The following is a 21,253-nucleotide window of genomic DNA, read 5'->3' on the forward strand; positions in this document are numbered from 1 at the left end:
TTTTTGTTTAACTATTGGCATTTTTACTAGACAAATTAGAATATGTGAAAGAAATTAGAAGACAATTTTAAAATTAATATAAAATTGGATCCCTTTGGCATACTTATTAGAAAGGTGCATGTTGAAGGATTTTATTTAAGAGTCTAAATACATGGTGTAACAACTGTTGTTATTTCTGGTGAGTAGCATGGTACACTTCATCCAAAGCTGTATTTCAGGAAGGTGGATACACAAGTGAGTGTGTGTTATCAGAGAGAACAGACACTACTGGTAAATATAACAGTGGGAAAGGATCTGGACAACAGATGTATAAAAATTATTATTCAGAGTTGCTTTCATTATCGTAGTCCCCAGATTCATATTCTTCATCATCTTCCTCATCAGAATTGTCATAATACTCCTCGTATTCAATGCTGTAGCTTGCACTTCTGCTGCCAGCAGTAAATGCAAATGCAGGAGATGGGTCTGCAGGATGGAATTGAAGGCAGATTAAATCATTTGAAGATGGGAGCACAGAGCAGGTATGGGTTTGGATTTGTACAGCAAGCTCAGAGTTCCTGAACCCTTGTTATCATGAGAAGGACAGGGGTTTTAGCTGATGGTTTGACCTCATAGCACTGCAGGTCATGAGCAAATTTCTACATAGAATCATGTTCTCCCAGAATAGATTGGCTGGAAATGGATCTTAGAGCTCATCTGGTTCCACCCCTGCCATGGGCAGGGACAGTTCCACTGTCCAAGGCTGCTCCAAGCCCTGTCCAGCCTGGCCTTGGACACTTCAGGGATGGGGCAGCCACAGCTTCTTTGAAAAACCCGTGTCAGTGCTTCACCACGCTCTGAGTAAAGAATTTCTTCCTAAAATCCAATCTAAATCTCTCCTATTTTAGTTTAAGACTATCCTCCCTTGTCCAACCACTGTCTGTCTGTATAAAAAGCCCTTCTCCCTCCTTGTACTCCCCCTTAGGGACTGGAAGGGCTCAGGGATCTGCCCAGACCCTCCTCTCCCCCAGCAGCTCAGCCTGTCTCACACTGGCAGCATCTCCCTGGCCTGAGACATGTTGAAAATGCATTTAATTCCTAATGCTGCTAAACTATGATATCAGTCCTCTGCAGCTCCACTGCATCTGCAAATACTCCCAGAGAAAATAAAGCTTTGAAAGCCACTTGTAGAAACTGGAAGAGTGACAAACTCCCCCAGACCAGGAGGTAAATATGACAATGTAAATATGACAATACATTTTTATCCTGAATTTGCCAGGAAAAACAGTTCTCTGTGGAGGAAGATTATTATTCTGCAGGGCTGGGCCCAAAGCAAATCAATAGCAAAGCTATTTCTTACATCTTTGGAGCCACTCTCATTAAGGAAAAACAACTGTTTCCTTCTGAATTTGATGAAAAATAAACAGCTAAGCAGAGCTGCCATGATTCCAAGACTCCCTCAGTTACACCAGCTGTTGTTCTGGGTCCTGCTAACGTCAGAGGGCTTCTCTGGGCTAAAGGCAGTGGAGTAATGTGTCTCAGCTGTATGGCTCCAACCCACAGCTTTCTGTTTCCTGGAAGCTGGTGTAATTTGCAGCAAAATATTTCTATATAAACCCATTAGGGGATAAAGTAAAGTAAAAGCACACAGAAGAGTGAAAATATGGGTAGCTTTGGGTAATTTCTTCTACACTTCATTTGCATTCCAACAACCCCATCCTTTGCATCCTGCCTGTATACATCTTTACATTTTTTACATCCAAAAAAAAAAATTACCATCAATGACTTTCAGTCTTGCAGAGGCGTATGTTACACCATGCTTGTTTTTGGTGTGGCAGATATAAATGCCTTCATCTGATTTTTTGAGGCCTTGAATCTGCAGCCAGCCTGTCACACCATACTTCTGAGGCCCACCTCTTGCCTTTGAGAAGGAAAGAAATGGTTGAAATTAAGTAGCTAGGAGACACCATGATATTTCTCAAAATAATTGTGCATGGATTAAATATCATTACAGCTTTTGCTTTTTCTTAAATGCCATCATGCTTTGATTCTGCTTATTCTTGCTGCCTTTGTTTTACCTTCCTGCTGCTCTGCAGTTTGTGCTTTCCCATCTCTGCTCTTTCCCTGCCCTGCACGGTGCTCACATTCCTGCTCCTCTTCCTCCCCCTCTTCCCCGGGCTCCTCCTGCCCCTTGTCCCAGCACCATTTGCTGCTTCACAGCCGGGCATGAGATGGGAGTGGGTCTGGGGGGATTTTAGGGAGCCTGACCAAGCTGACACTCAGCAGCCAGGTTTTATGGATTGCCATGACATTCCACGGGAACTTTCACACTTCATGGCACTTTCAACTGCCTTGGACTAAAGCCTCCCAAAGGAGCAAAAGCAGCCTGGCTGTTCTTCCTTCTGCTGGGGCTGCTGAAGCACTGACAGAAATCATCATTCTTTGCACAGGCACAGGGCCCCTACTGGGAATCTATTTATTACAACAGGATTGTGTTCTGTAGGAGGAATTCACAGATTAACCACCCTGCTCCTATTCCCAGTGGTGAATTCAAGTTTTACCTGAACTGAGACGTGGGTGTCATCTCCTGGCAGAAACATTTTATTCCCTTTTTTCTTCCATTCAAGCTGTGGCATAGGATAGGCAGACACCTCACAGCCAAAAATGACATCATTGCCAGTGTAATTCTGGGCATCCCGGGGTGGCAGAGAAATCACAGGAGCTGCAAAGAACCAACAGGGTGCCTTAGGAGAGTGCACAAAGCACACAAACACAGCAGGGTCGTGAACGTGAATCGCAGCCCCACGGGATCCCAGCAGGCTGTGTTTGCCTTGGGGCTCTCACACCCTGTGGAGAGCCACGTGAGAACCTGGGGGGCTCAGGAAACCTCGTGCCTGTGCTTTCCAGAAATGCTCATTCAGGTCTGCTCCTGCCTGCAGGTGACCGTGGAGCCCGGGCTGACACCGTGGCTTTCACTTGCCCCATGAGCTGGCGTTGTGGCCAGGCTTGGTCCCCAGCAGAGCCACCAGGAGCCCAGCTGGCTCCAGAGCAGAGCACAGGGAATCCTGCAGTCACCGAGGCCTTGACTGTGAACAGCTCTCAGTGTGTTACACTCTGGTTAGCTGAAAGCCAAAATGCTGCTGGTGCTGGATTTTTCTGAGTGCACCAGTGCCCTGAAGTCGCTGAACATTGTTGAGCACTGTTACCCATGGAAATGACAAGTTACATTATTAATGCATTCTGCATTTATCCCCAATTGCTATCGATCCAATATTCGTGTTAGGAATGAAAGGGATTGAAATTCAGTTATTTCTGTAAGGTTTCATGTTATGCTTATTATACCTGTTACATTTCCACTTACCTTCTGGTACTGTCACCCCCTCCAGTGTTCACTGACTGCCTCGGAATTCTCCTTTTTCCCTTTTCCCGAAGCAAAAGCTGCCGGCAGCCACGAGAGGGAGCCAGCCCGGGGCTCGAGCATCGCCGGAGCCTCCGCACTGATTCTTTTTCTTTTTTCTTTCTTTTTTTTTTTTTTTTCCTAATTTGTCTACAACAAGAAATATTTTGCCTTCTAAAACCTGTTTTCTATCTATTTCCAGACCAGTGATCAAAAAGGAATGCATTTTCTGGGTTAATTTGGCTTGTATTTAATTGTTTTCACATACCAGATGCTTGGAAATAGAAACTTAAATAAATACTTAATATATTTTTGCTTGCAATATTTGAATCAATACCTAGGTGCACCATTCGGCATTTGAAACTGTAACAGCCTGTTCCATGGTTTCTAGCAACAATTTCTAACACATTTTTCAGGATTGGTGTCTGTGCAGAAAATATTAAATAAGTAATGATTAAAATTAATTGCAAACAAATTATACGGAAAACTATCCATTTTCCCATTTATAAATGCCTCATTAAACAATCTTGCTACACTTCAAGAGTAAGGTTTCTCAAACTAGGAAACTTAAATCCTTAAATGCTTGTTCTTTCATGAGAATGCTGCATTCAGAATCTATTAGTTCAAAAATCTTCCTTCAAATCATCATTAACTGAATATCTTGGACGAGAATATTTCTTGTCTATGAAATGATCACAGAGGGTCTGATATTAAAGCATGCTTTAAAATCTTAAAATTAATTGAAACCACACTCCTTTTAATGATACATCCACTGCGAGTTAAGCCTAAAATGCACAAAAGAAACCTGAAGTCTACATTGGCTCACAGGAGCTCTATAAATTGTTCACACACAGAGGCAGAGTGTAAAAACCTCTCCAGAGAGGCAGCTGCTGCCTGCTATTTTCACTGTGCTGTTAGCCCCGGTGTCCTGTGGACGCCCTGCCAGCCCTGACTGTGGCCAGGCTCTGGCTCCTGCCCCTGTCACTGTCCCCAGCACCCCTGGAACACATCTGGAGCCTGCAGGACACAAAGCTCTCAATCACAAATCCACATTGCAGCTGGCCAGCGCTGCCCAGTGCTCCAGGATTGTTCTGGCAGCTCGTTAAATTATCAACGAGAAATGTCTGAATGTGAATGGTTTAGGTGTGGAGAATCTGCATCTAATCAATGCACTTAGTAACCTTGGTAAATGGTGAGATACACTGACTAAAACTAGCTGTCAGGAAAAGAAAGGATTTTTCCGTGCTTCTTTAGTGAGCTAGGCCTTTTTCTTCTCCTTTTTTCTGGCAAGAGAAAAAAGATGAAAGGCTGTTCTCCTCTGATGAAAGGAGTTTATTGTTTCTTATTTATTCATTGTTGCTGTATACAATTAGTCCATTTGGCATCAAGAAGAAACAGCAGATGCTTTGAAGGAGAGAAAAACAAAACAAAGTACTTTGAGCGAGTGAAGGTTATATTTATAGCTTGGTACCAGAACCCCACAGTGCTCAGTGTTTGTTTCGAATGCAAATTGCAGTCAGGACAGCCCGTGCCGCAGCGTTCGCTGCTCTCAGAGCCAGGCTCAGCTGCCTTTTGTCTGCAGCTGCCCTGGCCCGGCCCGGGCTGGGCTGGGCTGGGCTGGGCTGGGCTGGGGGGTCCCGGGACAGCCGAGCCCGGGGCGACCCCTCCGAGCCCCTCCGTGCCTGCTGCATCCCCTCTGTGCCTCCTTCATCCCCTCTGCATCCCCTCTGTGCCTGCTGCATCCCCCCTTCATCTCCTCCGTGCCTCCTGCATCCCCTCTGTGCCAACTGCATCCCCTCTGTGCCTGCTGCATCCCCTCTGCATCCCCTCCGTGCCTGCTGCATCCCCTCCGTGCCTGCTGCATCCCCTCCGTGCCTGCTGCATCCCCTCCGTGCCTGCTGCATCCCCGGGCTCTAAAGCTCCGAGCCAGCGTGGGGAGCGGCATCTCGGGGACAGGTGAAGGGCATTTGTGACCCTGCCCCAGCTCGGGGACAGGTGAAGGGCATTTGTGACCCTGTCCCAGTTCAGGGACAGGTGAAGGGCATTTGTGACCCTGTCCCAGCTCGGGGACAGGTGAAGGGCATTTGTGACCCTGTCCCAGTTCAGGGACAGGTGAAGGGCATTTGTGACCCTGCCCCAGCTCCCCGGCTCTGCCCAGCCCGGGCACAGCCCCTGTCTTGACTAAACTCTGCTCAGCAGTGACACGGCTGTGAACTTTCCGCAGGCAGTTCAATAAGCTGAGCGCTGAGGATAATTCCCTGCATTCCTGGAATTCCCCATTTTCAGGGAAGCAGTGGGAAGCGCTGGGTGATGCAGAGCAGCCCAGATCCTTCTCCTGCCGCAGGAGCAGCAGCGCCATGCGCCTCGGGGGCGGCCAGCAATTAAAAGTGGTAATACTTCCAAATTAAAAAGCCTCTTATACGCGGCCCGTTCTGTTGAATTAATTAGAGGGAGCGCTGCTTTAATCCTGTGTGCCTGAGCAGCTGCTGCTGCTGCAGTTACCGGCGCTCGCCAAGGCAGCGTCACTTCTGGCCCAAATCTTGCTGGGGGGTTTTGCCAGCAGAACTGCGGCTGCTGAATCCCAACCAAGCGCTCATTGCCGGGATAACAGCTTGCAGTTGTACTGCAGCCTGCCGTGCACGTCCCCTTCCTGAGCCTCGTCCCCTTCCTGAGCCTCGTCCCCTTCCTGAGCCTCGTCCCCTTCCTCAGCCTCGTTTCCCAGCTTAACACCCTGATAGCAAAGACAGGATTCTCCAATGGATCCTTCTCTTGCAGCTAGAGCAAGAGGAAAGAAGCCTGATATTAGCTGTTTATCACTTTTTCTAGGTGTTCAATATCCATTTCATTCAATATAAAACCACAGCGTACTGTCCAAGACTGCTAGAGAGAAGTGGGTGAAATACACCCGAGTTACTCCTGGATGCAGTCCTGTGCCACAGCTGCAATTTCTGATTGCCCCATTGTGCCCCATTTGTGACCCACAGACCTCTTCTACTCACTTCATTTGAGAAAATATTTGGTTAACTTAGAAAACCACAGCAATTTCTCATTTAGAAACAAAGAAAAGCCTCTTCACATTTTCATTTTATAGTCGTGTCTCAAGTGAAAGATGCCCAGGAGTAATGACTTGTAGCAATGCAAAGAATGGGAGCAGCCTATGAGCAGGAGCCCCCTGCACGCCCACCTAAGAATCCTTGCACTGACAATCATCAGGGACAACTGTGCACTTTAAGAGTCCTTTAGGGAAATTGTTTCAGCTTGATTCTGTTCTACTATTCAGATTTCTCTTTCATGGGTTAGCTAGATTTTATGATGATTCTGAATTGGATTATTTTGGACCTTTTTGGTAAAAAGAACAGAGATGTTAATTAAATCCAATCTTCTTCTATTGCCCCTGCTTCACTGCTTACCACGTATCCCCACAGGAGGATGCACACATATACACACACATGCATACATGTACCTGTGTGTGTATGTATACACAGGAAATATAAACATATATGTAAATGAGATCTGCTTTACTAGCCCACTTTAAAATTAGGTCAGTCCTGTAACAATAACAATCATTTGCCTATTCCCAACTACACATTCCCAACTACAACTTCTGTAGAAAAAGAATCATACTCTGATTATAGCTATCATATTCTGATTATTCAGAACAGACCCAGGTTGTAGATTGATGCCTTATTAGTCACCATGAGATTTATCCCACTGGTCTAATGCAGAGGCTTACAAGAGACAAGATTAAGTACCAGATGCTGAAACACGTTTAACACAAAGTAGTATTATAACAGAATAATGCTAATTGTAACAAAAACACAGTGTTAGTTTAATGAAGTTAGGCTAGAATAGCTAGTAACACATCTAAGATAAGAATCAGCTCTTTTTTCAGTTCGGAAGTGCCTCTGTGCACATTACCTGATTCACATGGCCCTTTATGTTTCATGCTGATGTTTCTTTTCGCAGCATAAGCCTTGTTGAACTGACAGATGTTTTCGTAGGTTTTCCCATCACGCCCACAGATGCTCTCTTGAGATTTGCACACACACTGGGGTTCAGGGACTTCCCCAAACCTTGCTTCATCAGCATCCAGCCTGCACTCCAGGTGATCCCCGCAGTGCCCATAGAAGTGGCTGTCCTGGTCCAAGTCGCAGATCTGCCCCTCGGCGTTGCCGCACTCGGCGCAGCAGCCGCAGCGATCGGGCACCGTCCCCGCCGGGCAGTCCTTGGGCTCGGAGCACAGCGCCAAATCGCATTTCCCACAGCTGTCCCCTTCCCTCAGCAGCCTCCACCAGCCTCGGTGGTACAAGGCAGGGAAACTCTGCGACACCTGAACCAGTGCTACCAGCACTGCTGTAACCAGCCGGTGCTTCATCTCCAGAGTGTAACAAAAAGCAGAAAAGGTCCTTGGAGTAAAGCCAGGGAGAGGAAAAAAAAGTAAACCAAAAAAAAAAGAGCAAGCTAGTGAGAGAAAAACATCACAATCCTGGTTTTGTTTTAGAATATTAGATGTACTCCAAAGACAGGCTTTGAGAAAAAAATGAGTATCAGATTCGTAATCTGGAACTGATAATAAAAATGCATAAAACCCCAGCAGCTTTTCTCTAATGCAGTTTGGAATGTGAGTACTGCTTGCACAGAGACCAAACTGCCCCTTCTGACAGCTGAGTTGAAGCTCTCTGAAAAGCTGTTTGCTCCGTGTCTCATTGAGCCAAATTTGCAAAGCCTTGCTCTACTGAAACATTACATTGCAGCTATTGTAGAAAGGGGAACAGGGTAAAGGAGAGTAAAATGAAAAAAGTCACTGCTGTGAGTGCCCCTCCCCTCCATCAGATGAAATAGATGGTCTCAAAAATATAAACGTGTACAAAGTAGCACCCAAAAGCCCGGGGTGATCCATTCCTGACCACAGCTAGGGCTCTGAATTAACACTTTATTTACAGGCTCTATACAAGCAAGAGGCAATCCAAGGCAGCTGGAGCTGACTTTCAGGTTTAAGATGAAAGATGCCTGTAACCATTAAAGGACCCATTGTTGACTCTCCATGTATTTTCTTTCCAATGTTTGTGGGTGTCCGTGCTTTGCAACACAAAATGAGTGATCCACGTTCGGCTCGAAGAACAACGTGCAAAGGTTTAGAGCACAGGCACACGTGAGGAATTTTATATTTATATTTATATTATATAACACAACTGCTACAGCTTCAGGAGCACATTCTGCTCAAGTCTTCGGTGCTGTGCTCAAATTTTCAAAGCACTTCTCTGCCTTAGTTTCTTAAGATGTGCTTACACTGCAGGTTATGAAGGAAAGGGAAAGAGGTAGCTTGGATTTCTTTCTGTGCATTTTGTGTGTACATGGCTGCCAGTTCAGGGACATGGCTTTGCAGTGTCGTTTCTCACCAGGCTCTTCACTCTTCTTTCTCCATCTCAGGATGTAGACATGCTCCCTGTCTCCTGGCAGAAATCTCCCATCCTTTCAGATGAGGTTTTGTCTGGAGCCCACAGGCTGTTACCATTGTTCAGACCACGTGCAGCTCAGCAGCAATTCCTCTCCCTGCCTGGCCAGGTGGAAGTGAAGCAAGCATGGCTCAGTGCCTTGGGTCAAGGATCATCACTGCCTGCAAAAGCTACACTGCCTGGGTGTCAGCTTAAAATAACCCCATGTGCATCACAGTTTGAAGATAAACACATAAAACTCTGTTAACAAGCTGAAATAAAAGAGAAGTAATGTTTGTACCTACTTTTCCTAAATCTTCCACAAGCAGCTTTTCCTCCTCTTTTTTTGTTCATGGTGTGCAGCTGCTTGCACAAGCTCAGTGAAGGATTCATTTTGTTGTACCAGCCTTGCATCCTCTGGCTGCATTCCCAAAGGCAAATCTTTTGAGGCTGTATATTGACTTTTCATCCCAAACATTTCCATGGCTTTTCCCAAATTCAGCTCCATACCTTCTGCACCATTTGGGATTACCTCTTCCATTGAGTTAAAGTAGCAGGCTGCTCAGAATCACTTCCTTCTCCTGAAGAGCACAAAATGCAATTTTCCCCAGCCTACACTGATAACACTTCTCAAAGCCTGGAGACACCTGAAGGGCACTGGGTTTTTCCTCTGATCACTGGGATAATCCATATTCTATATGTGCACCTTTTTGCTTTGAACTCCAAATCAGACTGTAAACAAGTAAATCATGTGTGTAATTGATGCTTTTAACACTGAGAGCCAGAAAAAAATGTAACCACTTAATTTAATGGGAAATTGATTCTTTTGTCCCGTTTGATGTGTTTTATTTCACATTTCTTTATCAAGTCCTAATGGGACATTGAGTTTTGCATTGTAGGGTCTACTCATCACAGTGTATTTCATTATCTGTCTGTACAGCTGTAGGGGATGAGTACCTACAGAACAGGGATTTGTAAGGCTCATATGAAGTAAAGGAATGCTTACAGGGGTGAAGCCACATGTGCAAAGTGGAGCCAAAGCAGGAAGGGGCTGCAGCCACCCCTGGGAAGGGCGAGCTTTGTCTGGCATCTGTCAGGAAACCTGGGCTCTTAGGGCTGTAAAACAGTGAGGTTATTGCAAGGAAGTACCTGCTGTGAGCTGGCATGGAGGAAACCCATCACAGATATCCTAGAAAGCATTTTTAGCATTTACCTGACTCATGCAATGCAGATTCTTGGTGGATTCAGCCTCTAAATGAAGAATGGAAGTGCCTGCAGTCTTGTTTAAACAGCTGGCAGATGATCTGCAGCTGAGGGTTATGTGGTCACAGATTCCTGAGATCACCTGGAACAAATTGAGGTTAAAGCACTGTGGTGTGACAGGGAGAAATGGCCTGGTCACTCTCTGTCTTTCATTACCAAGCCAGCTCTGACAAGCTGAGGAGAACTCCCCACTCGGGATGGATGAGTGGCAGCCAGAGCAGAGCAGGGGAGGGAGGAGAGCAGGATGCACAGCTGGGTTCAAAGAGGCACAGGAAAGGCTCAGTCCCATCTGCTCCAGGAGTAAAATATTCATTATTCAGGATGTCTCTAGTCCCTGAAGTTTGCTTTGGTAGGAAAAAGTGTTGATTTTCAGCACAAACCTTGAATTAATCCTAAATATCTCCCAGAAGGAAACACAAGCAGCAGTGGATGAATGTCAGTGCTGGAGCTGCAGGACAAACAAACAAAGAAACAAAGAAACAAAGAGTGCCCTGTGCCCAGTGCCGTGCCCTGTGCTGGCAGCCCCAGGGGCTGCAAGGATGGGGAGCCACCAGGTGGGAAGTGACCCCTTGGAGAATCCAGTCCTGACCAGGGAGGTGGAGCAGCGTTCACGGGCCCTGCTCTCAGCAGGAAGGGCTGTGCTGGCTGTGCAGCAATTTTCCTGGCTTTCCCCCAGTATTTCCACGTGGCACGATCAGTGCAGGGAGTTGTGGCACCTTCCTGTGGGAACTGGGCTTGGCTGGTGGGCAGGGAGGGGATGGCAAAGCTGCCCAGGGCTGTTCCTGAGCCTCTGCTCTGTACCACACAGTTCTGCTTTGTGTCATAAGGTGCGTGGCTGATGCAGCTTGAAATCCTGTTGCTGTGATTTTTGAGGTACTGCTCCTTCAGACAAAATATGGTTTGGCTCTTTATTCTGTTTTTATTTGTCCCAACGTGAGTTTTAATTAAGTGAAGGTTTCTCAATGCAGCTCCTGCCAGACTTGCAGACTTGGTTCTTATGCAGACATGCCCAGGAGTCCTGTGAGGAATAACAACAGAATATAAAAAAAAAAAAAAAAAAACAACTTCCATGTGTTCCTTCTGCCTTCTCTGCCCTGCAATGGGTCCTCTCCTTGAACATCCAGAGTCAAGTTTAGGAACTTGAGTGCTCAGTTTCTTAGGCTACACTGGAGGTTCTTCAGCAACAGGAAACCTTGGCTGACTCAGTGTGTTTCTATCCAAGGAATTTTAGATTTCTATTATCTTCCCAAAAGAAGCATTGCAGAAAGTTCAGCCTGCTGTCCTGGGTTGTAGCAGGCTACAGGTGGCTGTGCCCAGGGGGTATGTGCATGACCTGCTGCTGTACCCTAGGAAAACTGTTCCCCCACAGCACCCAGAGTGAGCTTCAGTCTGCCTGGCTCAGCTGGGAGCAGTTGTTAATTTTGTTGAAGAAAGTGGCAAAAGGGGGGGACTGATGCCATGTGCTGGTTCCTCCCAGCAGTGCTGACTGGGATCTCCAGGCCTGGGTGCTGACACTGCTTTCATGAATCTCATCATTAGTGCTGGCAGCACATGCACTATAAGTTAATCCTACTGTAACATGATTATTAAATCCATTAATCAAAAGCAGAAGATCCATAATTAACTTATTCTCCAGCATCAAGTAAATGATTCTGCTGTGAGCTTTAAGAAAGCAATTGTTCACTAATATGCAAAATACAGAGGGGCTATTAGACTATAAGACTGTAATTGTATAATAAAATTATAAATTTTGCATATTTTAATAACATTTTAATTATTTTCTTTGTAGGTTAAAATGGAGGTTCATTTTTTTAATGTTTCACGTATAATTAAAAAAAAAAAAAAAAATCCAAATTAATGTGTGTCCCCTAGCTGTAAGCTGACCTGTCCATGAAAGGCTTTGACCAGACTTTTGGTGACTCACCTTGCACCTGTCTCCAACAGTGGCTCACTGTACATTTCTCCTGTTATGTATTTCAGCATATTCATTGCTGCTCTCTGCAGACATCCAAATTTTAACCTGAAAAGACAAAAGAGGTGCCTGATAACCCTGTGCTGGTACCAAATGCTGGGTTTGATTCAATACAGGCTTACTGATTCCTTTTCCCACTAGTTATTTCTTTCCAAGGGGACAGATATATTAAGGGTTCTTTTCAAGCCTCTTCTGAGTCTCTGCTGTCCTTCAAGTAGACTAAATTTCTGACAGCTCTGCCATCTTATCCAGAAACACCTGAGCCTCTCATCCCAGAACAGAAAGGTGGTGCTGGAAACATCAGTGGTTGTTCATCAGGCTCCTCTCTGAAGTCCTTCTCTCGAGAGGGGAGAGTTGCAGTGAGGAGACTTTCACAGAAAATACCAGGAGGACATTTCACCCATGTGCCCTGCCCACGTTTCCAGCCTGGCAAATCCAGCCTGCTCCTCTAAACCCTTTTCCTGTACCCTCCCACCAGGTGCTGCAGTCCAGGAGCAAGAGCCATGGTGGATCAGCTCAGGGTGCTGTTAGCTGGCAGAGTGAGCAGCAGGGACAGCTCTGCCTGCTCTGGGTGCCTGTCCCCCTGCCCTGCTGAAGCCCAAAGCTGACCCTGGTGCTGCAAACACCCTGGAACAGCAAAGCTCCTCAGAGGGGAAACCACAGTGGGAAAGTCTAACGGGAAGGGAGAGCCCCAAGACCTGCAGACAATGAATACAGAGTAATTTTTCTTGGCAATCTTAATGGTGATGGATAGGACAGTTTGCCTTGTCCAGTTTATATAAGAGCAGCTGAATTACTTCATAGCTGGATATTTATGAGAAGTTTCATTTCAAATAATATAGTTTTTGCCTCTGGCAGTGCTGTGGTTTAGCCCTATTATTACTGGGAACTAAATCTTTAGGATATTCCAGCTAGAACTGTAGGGCCTGTCTGTCTATGGAGCAAAGTTAATATTTTCCAAAGCCATGGAAACTTTATAATGGAAAGTTACATTAGTAAAAACTACCAGGAAATCAGGCACGGAGAGGAAATTTGGGGGATGTTCCTTCAGCTGCCCCTGCTTTCTGTCACAGCAATACCGAGTGTTCTCCATGACAGTGAATGCTCAGATATTCTACCCCAGTCCTCCTCTGGGAAAGCAACCAGAAACCAGGTTGTGATACAAGCAACATTCTCTCACCTCATCTCTGCTGCACTGGATAAACTGGATAAACATAAACTGCTCCTGTGTCTTGAGGGAAAGAGGATTCACCCCTGAGCCACGCCAGGGCAGCGAGGCTGCAACTAAAGCTGGGGCTAATGAAAGCAAACCTGAGAGCAGCTGGAATCAGGGAATTGTCAGGTGGGAAAAGGCCCTTCTGGAAAGGTTCTATAGCACAAGAGGAGCAGCTGAGGAGCTGGGAAGGGGCTGAAGAATCCCTGAGGGAGCTGGGAAGGGGCTCAGCCTGGAGAAAAGGAGGCTCAAGGGGGCCCTTGTGGCTCTGCACAACTCCCTGACAGGAGGGGACAGCCGGGGGGATTTGGGATCTGGGAACAGGGAACAGGGACAGGAGGAGAGGGAACGGCCTCAGGCTGGGCCAGGGGGGCTCAGGGTGGATTTTAGGGAACATTCCCTCACTGGAAGGGTGGTGGCATTGGAACAGACTGCCCAGGGCAGCAGTCAGTGCCCATCCCTGGAGGGATTTAAAAGCCCTGTGGATGTGGCCTTGGCAGGGCTTGGGGAACAGCTGGACTCCATCATCTTGGAGGGTTTGTACAAAGAAATTCCTTTTGTTAACATTAATATTTGGCAGCTAGAGTAAAACACATTAGGGAACTTTAGTTGGGTTTTAAAGAAAGAAACCAATACAGAAAAGAGAATGATTTCTTTTTTTGTAGTAGAGAATCTCTCTGAGGGGTTGTGCTCATATCACAAACATTCACTTTATTACATTTAATGGAATGGACTTCAAATGCCAGTATATACAAGCCAACACTTCATTACTGGAGTTTGTGTTTATCCACTTGCCACTGTCAGCTGCTCCCCTCTGTCTTCCTGTGCTGCTCTTAGTAAAAGCAATGATTTATGAATATGTGGGTTAGATCCCTCACAGTACAGCGTGGTGAAGTGGTTCAATAAAAAGTTATTAAAGTAAAAAATCTATAGTTTCCTGTGCTCTGCTCACCTTGTCTAGGAGCCCCCAGGAAGAGATCCTTTAGCAAACACTGTGACATAAGCTACAGACTGAGAGGCCTCCCCAGCCAGCACTGTGCTGAGTGGAGCCACTGCAGGCAATTCCAGCTCTGCCCACATTCCTGCAGCATTGCCCCCTCAGTGCTGAAACCAGCACAGACCAAAAAAAGGTGCTGGGGTGGGAGAATCTGCCATAAAACGTTCATTTTACAACCAGCAAATAAAGACTCCCAGTACTCTTAAGCTGCACAGCACCAAATGGCCTTTGGTTCTTTAATGTAGCTCTGCAGCCACGTTTCATTTATCTATGAAAGAAAACTCTGGCTCCTGCAAGATAAACAAAGCTCACTTTGGGCAGTTTCCAGAGCCCACTTAGAATACGATTTTTCTCAAAAAAATATCAGTGTTTCAGCCCAAAACAGAGAGTGAAAGGTGATTTAGACTCGCCTAGTCCAACCCACACACATTTTTCACCCAGCAGCACAGCCAGGTAAAGGAGGGGATGACAAATGGGCCACTTGTGCTTATGTGCAAGGAGACAGAGCTGCCTGTAGCAATGAGGGTTGAAGGAAACAGTCTCCAGGACAGAAAATAATTAGTGAGGAAGCCATGGAAAGTGGTAGAACCTGTTCAACTGCAGTACAGCAGGAAGAGTAGAAGAGACGGGTTACAAAATGATTTTTCTGCCTCTATTTCATATTCCCACATCTCTGAGAAAATGCAGCTCTACAAACAACAACCCTCCACGTGTGTGGGGGATGGAGAAGTTCAGCAGGTGAGGCTTTCCTCAGGGAGTGACAGGTGTGAAAGGCAGCGAGGCACCACTGCAGCATCAATCCCTGTCCTGGCACTGCAGCCCCCTGTGCTGCACTGCACCGAGCTCCTGCTGCTGCCCCAGGGCTCCCAGTGCAACAGAGCAGCGATTGAGGCAGCAATCACAGCCCCTCTGTTCTCCCTGGCAAACAAAGGATAACAGGCATCACCCCATCCATCCTCTGGGACATCTCAGCTTGAAGGCTCCAACCCGCTCCAAGCCACCAAAATAATTCTGCCACCTGCAGAGCTGTGCAGCTGCCAGTGCAGTCCTGCACACCCATCCCAGCCAGGTGAGGTGTGGAATGAAATGCAGGCACGAGCAGAAGAGCCCAGCACAGGCACTGAGCTGAAGAGCTGCTGTCAGAGTCAGTGCTGATAAATGCAAACCTCACACACTCCTGCTGCTGCTCAGGAAACACAAGGAAGCTTTTTGTCCACATTGAATTCACTGAGGTTAGGTACCTGGATGCCCACTGGCACAATTCCTCTCCTGCTGAATTAGAAGACAGAAGCAACTAATTTCCACTAAAAATATAGATAATAAGTCCAATAAAATACATTGATCACCATGAAAAACAAAGGGAAAAGCAATTTGGAGTAGTGGTCCACATTGCCAGGGTTCTGAATTGTGAAATAACCAATAATCCTGTGCATTTTGTTTCTCAGGACACATTTGATTTTCTCGTGACTTTTCATGGTCAAGTCACTGCAGTTAACATTATCGCTGGAAATCTCAATGCTTGTGAAGCTGATTTTCTGTTTATAGCTGGTGATGGAATTGAGGATGTTGGTGATGTTAACTTCTTCCATTTCTTCAGTCAGGTCATTTGCAGGCCCCTAGGAACAAGAGTGCACAGTTTTAAGGTCAGTCTTCTCCTGCAGAGGAGAATTAATTTAATTTAATTTCTCACACTAAAGCAGAGCCCTTGAACAACTCACTCCCACAATCCCCAGAGAACACTGTGGGACAGATGTTTGGAAGCATCTTCTGGGACGGGAGGAAGGGTTCAGCTTTCCTCTGGTAGAGGGAGGAACCTCCCTTATTGGAGTTGTTTGCTGAAGAGTGAAGAGCTGTGTTCTACTGGCTCTTCTCTGGTGCATCTGAGAGGAGCAGAGGAGTTTCCTGCTCACTCGAGCTCAGCTCAGGGCTGGCACAGCCCAGTGCCAGGCCCAGGTGCCTTTCTGGATGTGGTGCTGTGAACCCAACAGGACTGCCAGGGGAGGTGGCTCTGCCACAGACACAGCACTCCTGTGCAATTCAGTGTTTGTTACACACAAAGGTTTCGGTTCAGCGCCAATCAGGAGAAGCACTGATGATGTATCCATAGCAGGAAGATCGTTTGTCTTGTTCAGTTAATGCAGAACTAATTGCTGTCAGCCCAAGAGCACTGGCCTCATGAAGGCACCTCTTACCTCCCGTGGCACTTGAGCTGCACACTTCTGTGATGAGCTGTAGTGAGCCACTGCATATTCCACAAGGGCACCGAAGATGAAGCTGAAGCAGATGCCGAGATAAACATCAATGGCCTTAATGAAACAGTTGGTTTTTGAGAGGGAACTTCGTGAGCTGATCATCAGAGTTGTCATAGAAAGCACTGTTGTAACTCCTTGGAAAACAGAGAGACCTTTTCTGGTGGACATTTGGAGAAGTCTCGGCCTACCCTTCTGTTCATGTCATTGCTCTCTATTGCTGGCCAGACAAAGCACATCACTTCTTACCAAGCCCAAACCATCCATCATAGCAACTGAAATGCTTTTGTAGCATTCAGTAGCTTCACACAGCTCTCCCTGCCTTTGGCAGCCTGGGTCCAACAGGCAGTTGGCTCTTTTCTTTTTCATGCTTTCAGTAAAAAATCCCCCTGTCCTGCTCTCTCCAAAGCACAGCACAAAGATCGCGAGCTCTGCCCTCTCCTGGGAGCCTCAGCCACACACAGCCCTGCAGGTGAGCCCATGTCCCTGTCACAGCATCTCCTCCTCACAGGCCAGCTCTGCCCCAAAGAGCAGCAGAAGGTGAGCACACACATTTATCCCTGAGCAGGGAGCTCAAGGGAAGTACTGTCTACCCAGCCCTCAAAGGCTCCTCTGCCTGCTGAAATCTTCTCCTTTCCTCAGGCAAGGACTCACCAATGCAGGTTCTTGCAGGCACCGAGTCCAGGGTGATCCAGAAGGAAACCCAGGACAACATGACGAGCAGAGTGGAGGGCACGTAGGTCTCCAGAATGAAGTAAAGGACATTTCTTCTCAGTTCAAACTGTAATATGAGTCGTGAGTAACTGCCTGTTCATGAAAGGAGAGACCTGGTGAATGTGAGATTCCCAAGGACACCTGAAGTAAAACTGGGACAGCACCATCTGAACAGCATCACCTGAACAGCGTCACCTGAACAGCGTCACCTGAACAGCATCACCCGAACAGCATCACCTGAACAGCATCACCTGAACAGCGTCACCCGAACAGCATCATCTGAACAGCATCACCCGAACAGCGTCACCTGAACAGCATCACCTGAACAGCATCACCCGAACAGCATCACCTGAACAGCATCACCTGAACAGTGTCACCTGAACAGCATCACCCGAACAGCATCATCTGAACAGCATCACCCAACAGCAGGATCCAGCAGCACACACCCTGCAGAGGGCTCCTGCCCCTGAGCACAGCAGGAATGTCACAGCAGGAATGTCACAGCAGGAATGTCACAGCAGGGCTGTGCTCACACTCTCTCCTGTTCTCTCACACTCAGCACAGCACACCTTTCCCAACACCTGCTCTGAAGGCACTGCCAGGCTCAGCCTTGCCTGATGGCTGAAAAATAACAAAACATTTGTCTCTTGATGTCAGCAGGCTCTGGCCCACATGCCAAAGCACCCCTGTGCCTTATCATCACAGAGAATCAGAGCCCTGTTTTCGTTCATGATTTGTGATCTTTGATAATCATATCTTTTTCTGCTCAAGAAAACTCAGTCAACTTTTAAAAATCAATTTGTTGTAAATACTGACATAAGGGTTCTGAGGCTGGATCAGAAATGTTTTCAGGATGTAGTTCTGCTCTATAAACAATAATTCCCTTTGAAGTGTAGAAACAAAGTCCATGTTGTTCGTGGGCTGTGTATGCAACAAAACACTGTTATTTTTAAAACCTTGTCATCCTAAGGAAGTTGTACCCCCTTTCATGGTATCTGTAATTGGAGAAAATCGTATGTTACACTGATAATGCAAAAGGCATTGAATTCTGATCTACAAAAATGTTATTCCATCGTGAAAGAATTGTAATTTACAAACAAACGTATGTTAAAAAAATAATTTTACTCCTATTTACTGTAAACATTGCTCTCTGCAGTATCTACAGACTGCACACCTGGGTGGAAGGGATAGAGTTTCTTCAGACGTGTGGAGGAAAATAGGGAGAACAGGAAATAATTAAAAATCCATCAAACGAATCCAGTGTATTTTACACCTGCATCTTTCTGCGGATTCCCATCTTACAGAACATCTTGACTGCAGCTAACAGGATGTCACCACCTGTCTGTCCACCACTTCTTGTGAGATTGAGATCGGCTAAAGGCTTTACTGCTCCAGGACTGAGTGAAGCGCTCCTGGCCCACGGCAGGAGAGCGATGGGATGGGAATCCCGGGAGCTGTCCCTGCTTTTCCCTGGGCAGCTTTACCTGTGTCGTGCTGCGAGCTGGCGAGCAGGGTGCGGTAGCGCTGCAGCCGGAACCGCGCCAGCCGCAGCTCGTCCAAACCGCGCACGGAGCTGCTGCCCCCGAGCCACGAGAAGGTGACATCGCTCTCGTCATAGCCCCCTGAGAGGAACAACACAGAGAAACGCTGAGAAACATCACAGAGAAACACGGACAAACACGGAGAAACATCACAGAGAAACACGGACAAACACGGAGAAACATCACAGAGAAACACGGACAAACACGGAGAAACATCACAGAGAAACACGGACAAACGCTGAGAAACATCACAGAGAAACACGGACAAACACGGAGAAACATCACAGAGAAACACGGACAAACGCTGAGAAACATCACAGAGAAACATCACAGAGAAACACGGACTGTGAGAGCACTGTGGCTAATGATAGCCCTGTTGGGCCAGTGAGAGCCCTGCTGTGACCAGTGAGAGCCCTCCTCTGCCCTGCTGTGGTTAAAAAAAGAGAATTCAGGTGCCACCGAGCCCCCCAGCACGGAGCACATTTCACTGAGCCATCTGTCCAAGTGCTGCAGAAGATGAGAAAAGGCGTTTGCAGCCAGGCAGGAGCTCACAGCTGAGCTGCTGTGTGGTTATGAACCAGGCTCCTCTGACTTTCCACTGTCCAGAAAAGCTGCTCATAAAAACAGCCTTTCCTGCACACCATTCCTCCCATCCTCAAAGGCAGTAAGTTGCTGAGGACAAATGAATTCACACAACGTTTAGGTAACAGCAAATTCCTGCCCCAGCAGGACTCCACCCGTGCCATCTGAGTCCCTGCTCCAGGGATGTAAGGGATGACATGACCTGGGCTTACTCTGAGGGATACCTCAAGCTGAGGGATAAATCTTGTACTAAGTTGCCAGCCTGCCAATCTCTTCAAAAATTTGACTTAATTTAGGAAACAAGTCCATCAGTTTCACTGATTTAATTCTTTTATTAAGAGCCCTTCTTTGAGACCACGAGTAGGGACGCTGTGATTCTGGTAATAACCCATTTGTCCCAGTAGAAGGAATCAGATGCAGTTGCAGCTCTATTTACATCTAATTGTGTTTTCTTATTAGACACAAATTACCAGAGCTTGGGCGTGATGAACTCCTAAATTAGGTGTCCAGAGCATGAATCCCTGAGTAGAATCCTAAGCATGTGACTTTTCAAAGTTCCTAAGTGGTTTTATAAATCGTGGTTACTCAGGAAAATTTTATAATAAGTGATAGATTGTTGTTAATTCATCTGGCGTATATTTAAATAGCATTATTTCTGGGCACTTATCCTAATGAAATCTCCAGTGGGCAATATGTATGTAATTTCATTGGAATTATACAGCAACTGAGCATGATGTAGGACCCAATCAGTTTTAAACCAGGCCTAAACATGCTCTGCTTTAGCAGAAGAGGCCAATCATTATTATTTCAGGAGCTATTCTTTGTAATAAAGTTAAGCATGGTGAACTAATATGATTTTAATGTGAAAATAATATGTGCTTCCCAAGGTGCTTCATGCGGCAGCCCCAGAAGTTAAAGCTCTGGTCCTCTCCGTGCTGAGCTGGTGGAGGTTTGGTTTTGTGGCACAGCTCATGCCAGGTGCAGGGCAGGCTGAGCTTTGGGCTCACAGCCCTGCAGTGACCCACACTGCCTGCAGGCTCCTCAGCCATGGCCACAGGGGAGCTTTCAGCCCAGCTGAGAGCAGAACTCTGACAATTCTCTTCCTGAGACTATTCTGAGGACGAGGGTCCCACCCTCTGCATCCCCTCCCTAGGGGGGCGGGCACCACAAACCTGCCTTTGGCTCTAATTTGAGCTCATGAGTCTGAGAGCTCAACTCTGATTCTGTGAGAACCACCCTTCCTTCCCCAGGTCCTTTTACAGTGGGCACTTGGGGGTGCAATGGCTAGTAGCTACCTAAAGATGTGAGAACTGTTCTTTGTGCTACTCTATCACATGCACTTACCTCACAAGTTAGTTTTGAGGAAGCTGTGTGTTCAAAAGGATCTAAATTTTGAAAACCAGCCAATATTAGTTCACCCTTTCTGTGCAAGATAGCTATACTTCAATAAAATATTCTTTATTATCACTTTTTTGCATAAACTGCACAGGGACAGGAATTCTCTGGACTGTGGATTACAACATGAACATTTGAAGAATGATGATGCAGAAGTTATTTTCTTTTGGACACCAGAATTTGCAGGAATAAAAATCTACTCCAGAAAGCCACTGTGCTTAATCCAAATATTCAAGATATATGTATTTATGAATAAATAAATTTAGAGTTTTCTAGAATGTTATACTTACAGCTTTCTAGCTGCAGTCGGCATGTTTGTGTGTCCATAGGGTATTTTGACAGGTCCATGTTACAGGCAACAGTAGTAGTGATTCTGTGGGAAGAGAAAGAACTCTGAAAATTGCAATAAAATCATAAAATCCCACAGCAAACTGGATCACACAGCTCTGCTCTGCCAGTTCGATTATTTGGACAGATGATATGAATTAACTGAGAAGCCTCAAGAACAAGCACTCT

The 21,253-nt window shown here is 46.4% G+C and overlaps 2 protein-coding genes across 3 annotated transcripts in view; both read right to left on the minus strand.

Annotated features, from left to right (window-relative positions):
• On the minus strand, positions 1 to 8,381 carry LOC106861504 (kazal-type serine protease inhibitor domain-containing protein 1-like). Its single transcript, XM_014889920.2, has 4 exons — positions 7,295 to 8,381; positions 2,541 to 2,701; positions 1,756 to 1,900; positions 1 to 465 (listed from the first exon to the last, which is right to left on the minus strand). The coding sequence occupies exons 1-4, from the start codon at positions 7,749 to 7,751 to the stop codon at positions 320 to 322; spliced, it is 909 nt and encodes a 302-aa protein (XP_014745406.1). The 5' UTR covers positions 7,752 to 8,381; the 3' UTR covers positions 1 to 319.
• The window catches only part of GABRP (gamma-aminobutyric acid type A receptor subunit pi), a 20,401-nt gene continuing 7,059 nt past the window's right edge, over positions 7,912 to 21,253 (minus strand). The window contains exons 2-8 of one of the 2 annotated variants that reach the window (XR_015807057.1): positions 21,028 to 21,110; positions 18,704 to 18,841; positions 17,160 to 17,312; positions 16,449 to 16,642; positions 15,498 to 15,872; positions 11,999 to 12,094; positions 7,912 to 11,092 (exon numbers count right to left, since the gene is read on the minus strand). Coding sequence is in view for 1 of the 2 variants with exons in the window: in XM_088173996.1 (XP_088030122.1) it covers positions 15,561 to 15,872; positions 16,449 to 16,642; positions 17,160 to 17,312; positions 18,704 to 18,841; positions 21,028 to 21,110 (880 nt within the window). In the remaining variant the exon portion in view is untranslated. Of the gene's footprint in view, positions 11,093 to 11,998; positions 12,095 to 13,950; positions 15,873 to 16,448; positions 16,643 to 17,159; positions 17,313 to 18,703; positions 18,842 to 21,027; positions 21,111 to 21,253 lie in introns of those variants that run through there. The other variant, XM_088173996.1, reaches the window with a different exon arrangement.

Source organism: Sturnus vulgaris, chromosome 15 (assembly GCF_052056855.1).
Source record: "Sturnus vulgaris isolate bStuVul1 chromosome 15, bStuVul1.hap1, whole genome shotgun sequence".
NCBI lineage: Eukaryota > Metazoa > Chordata > Aves > Passeriformes > Sturnidae > Sturnus > Sturnus vulgaris.

Bases quoted from the DNA above. Each gene is read 5' to 3' on its own strand.
- LOC106861504 (XM_014889920.2), bottom strand. From the start codon at position 7,751: ATGAAGCACCGGCTGGTTACAGCAGTGCTGGTAGCACTGGTTCAGGTG. The intron at 2,702-7,294 runs GTAATGTGCACA...GGTTCTTTGCAG, and splicing joins TAAAGGGCCATGTGAATCAG to CTCCTGTGATTTCTCTGCCA. The intron at 1,901-2,540 runs GTAAAACTTGAA...TCCTTCTCAAAG, and splicing joins ACACCCACGTCTCAGTTCAG to GCAAGAGGTGGGCCTCAGAA.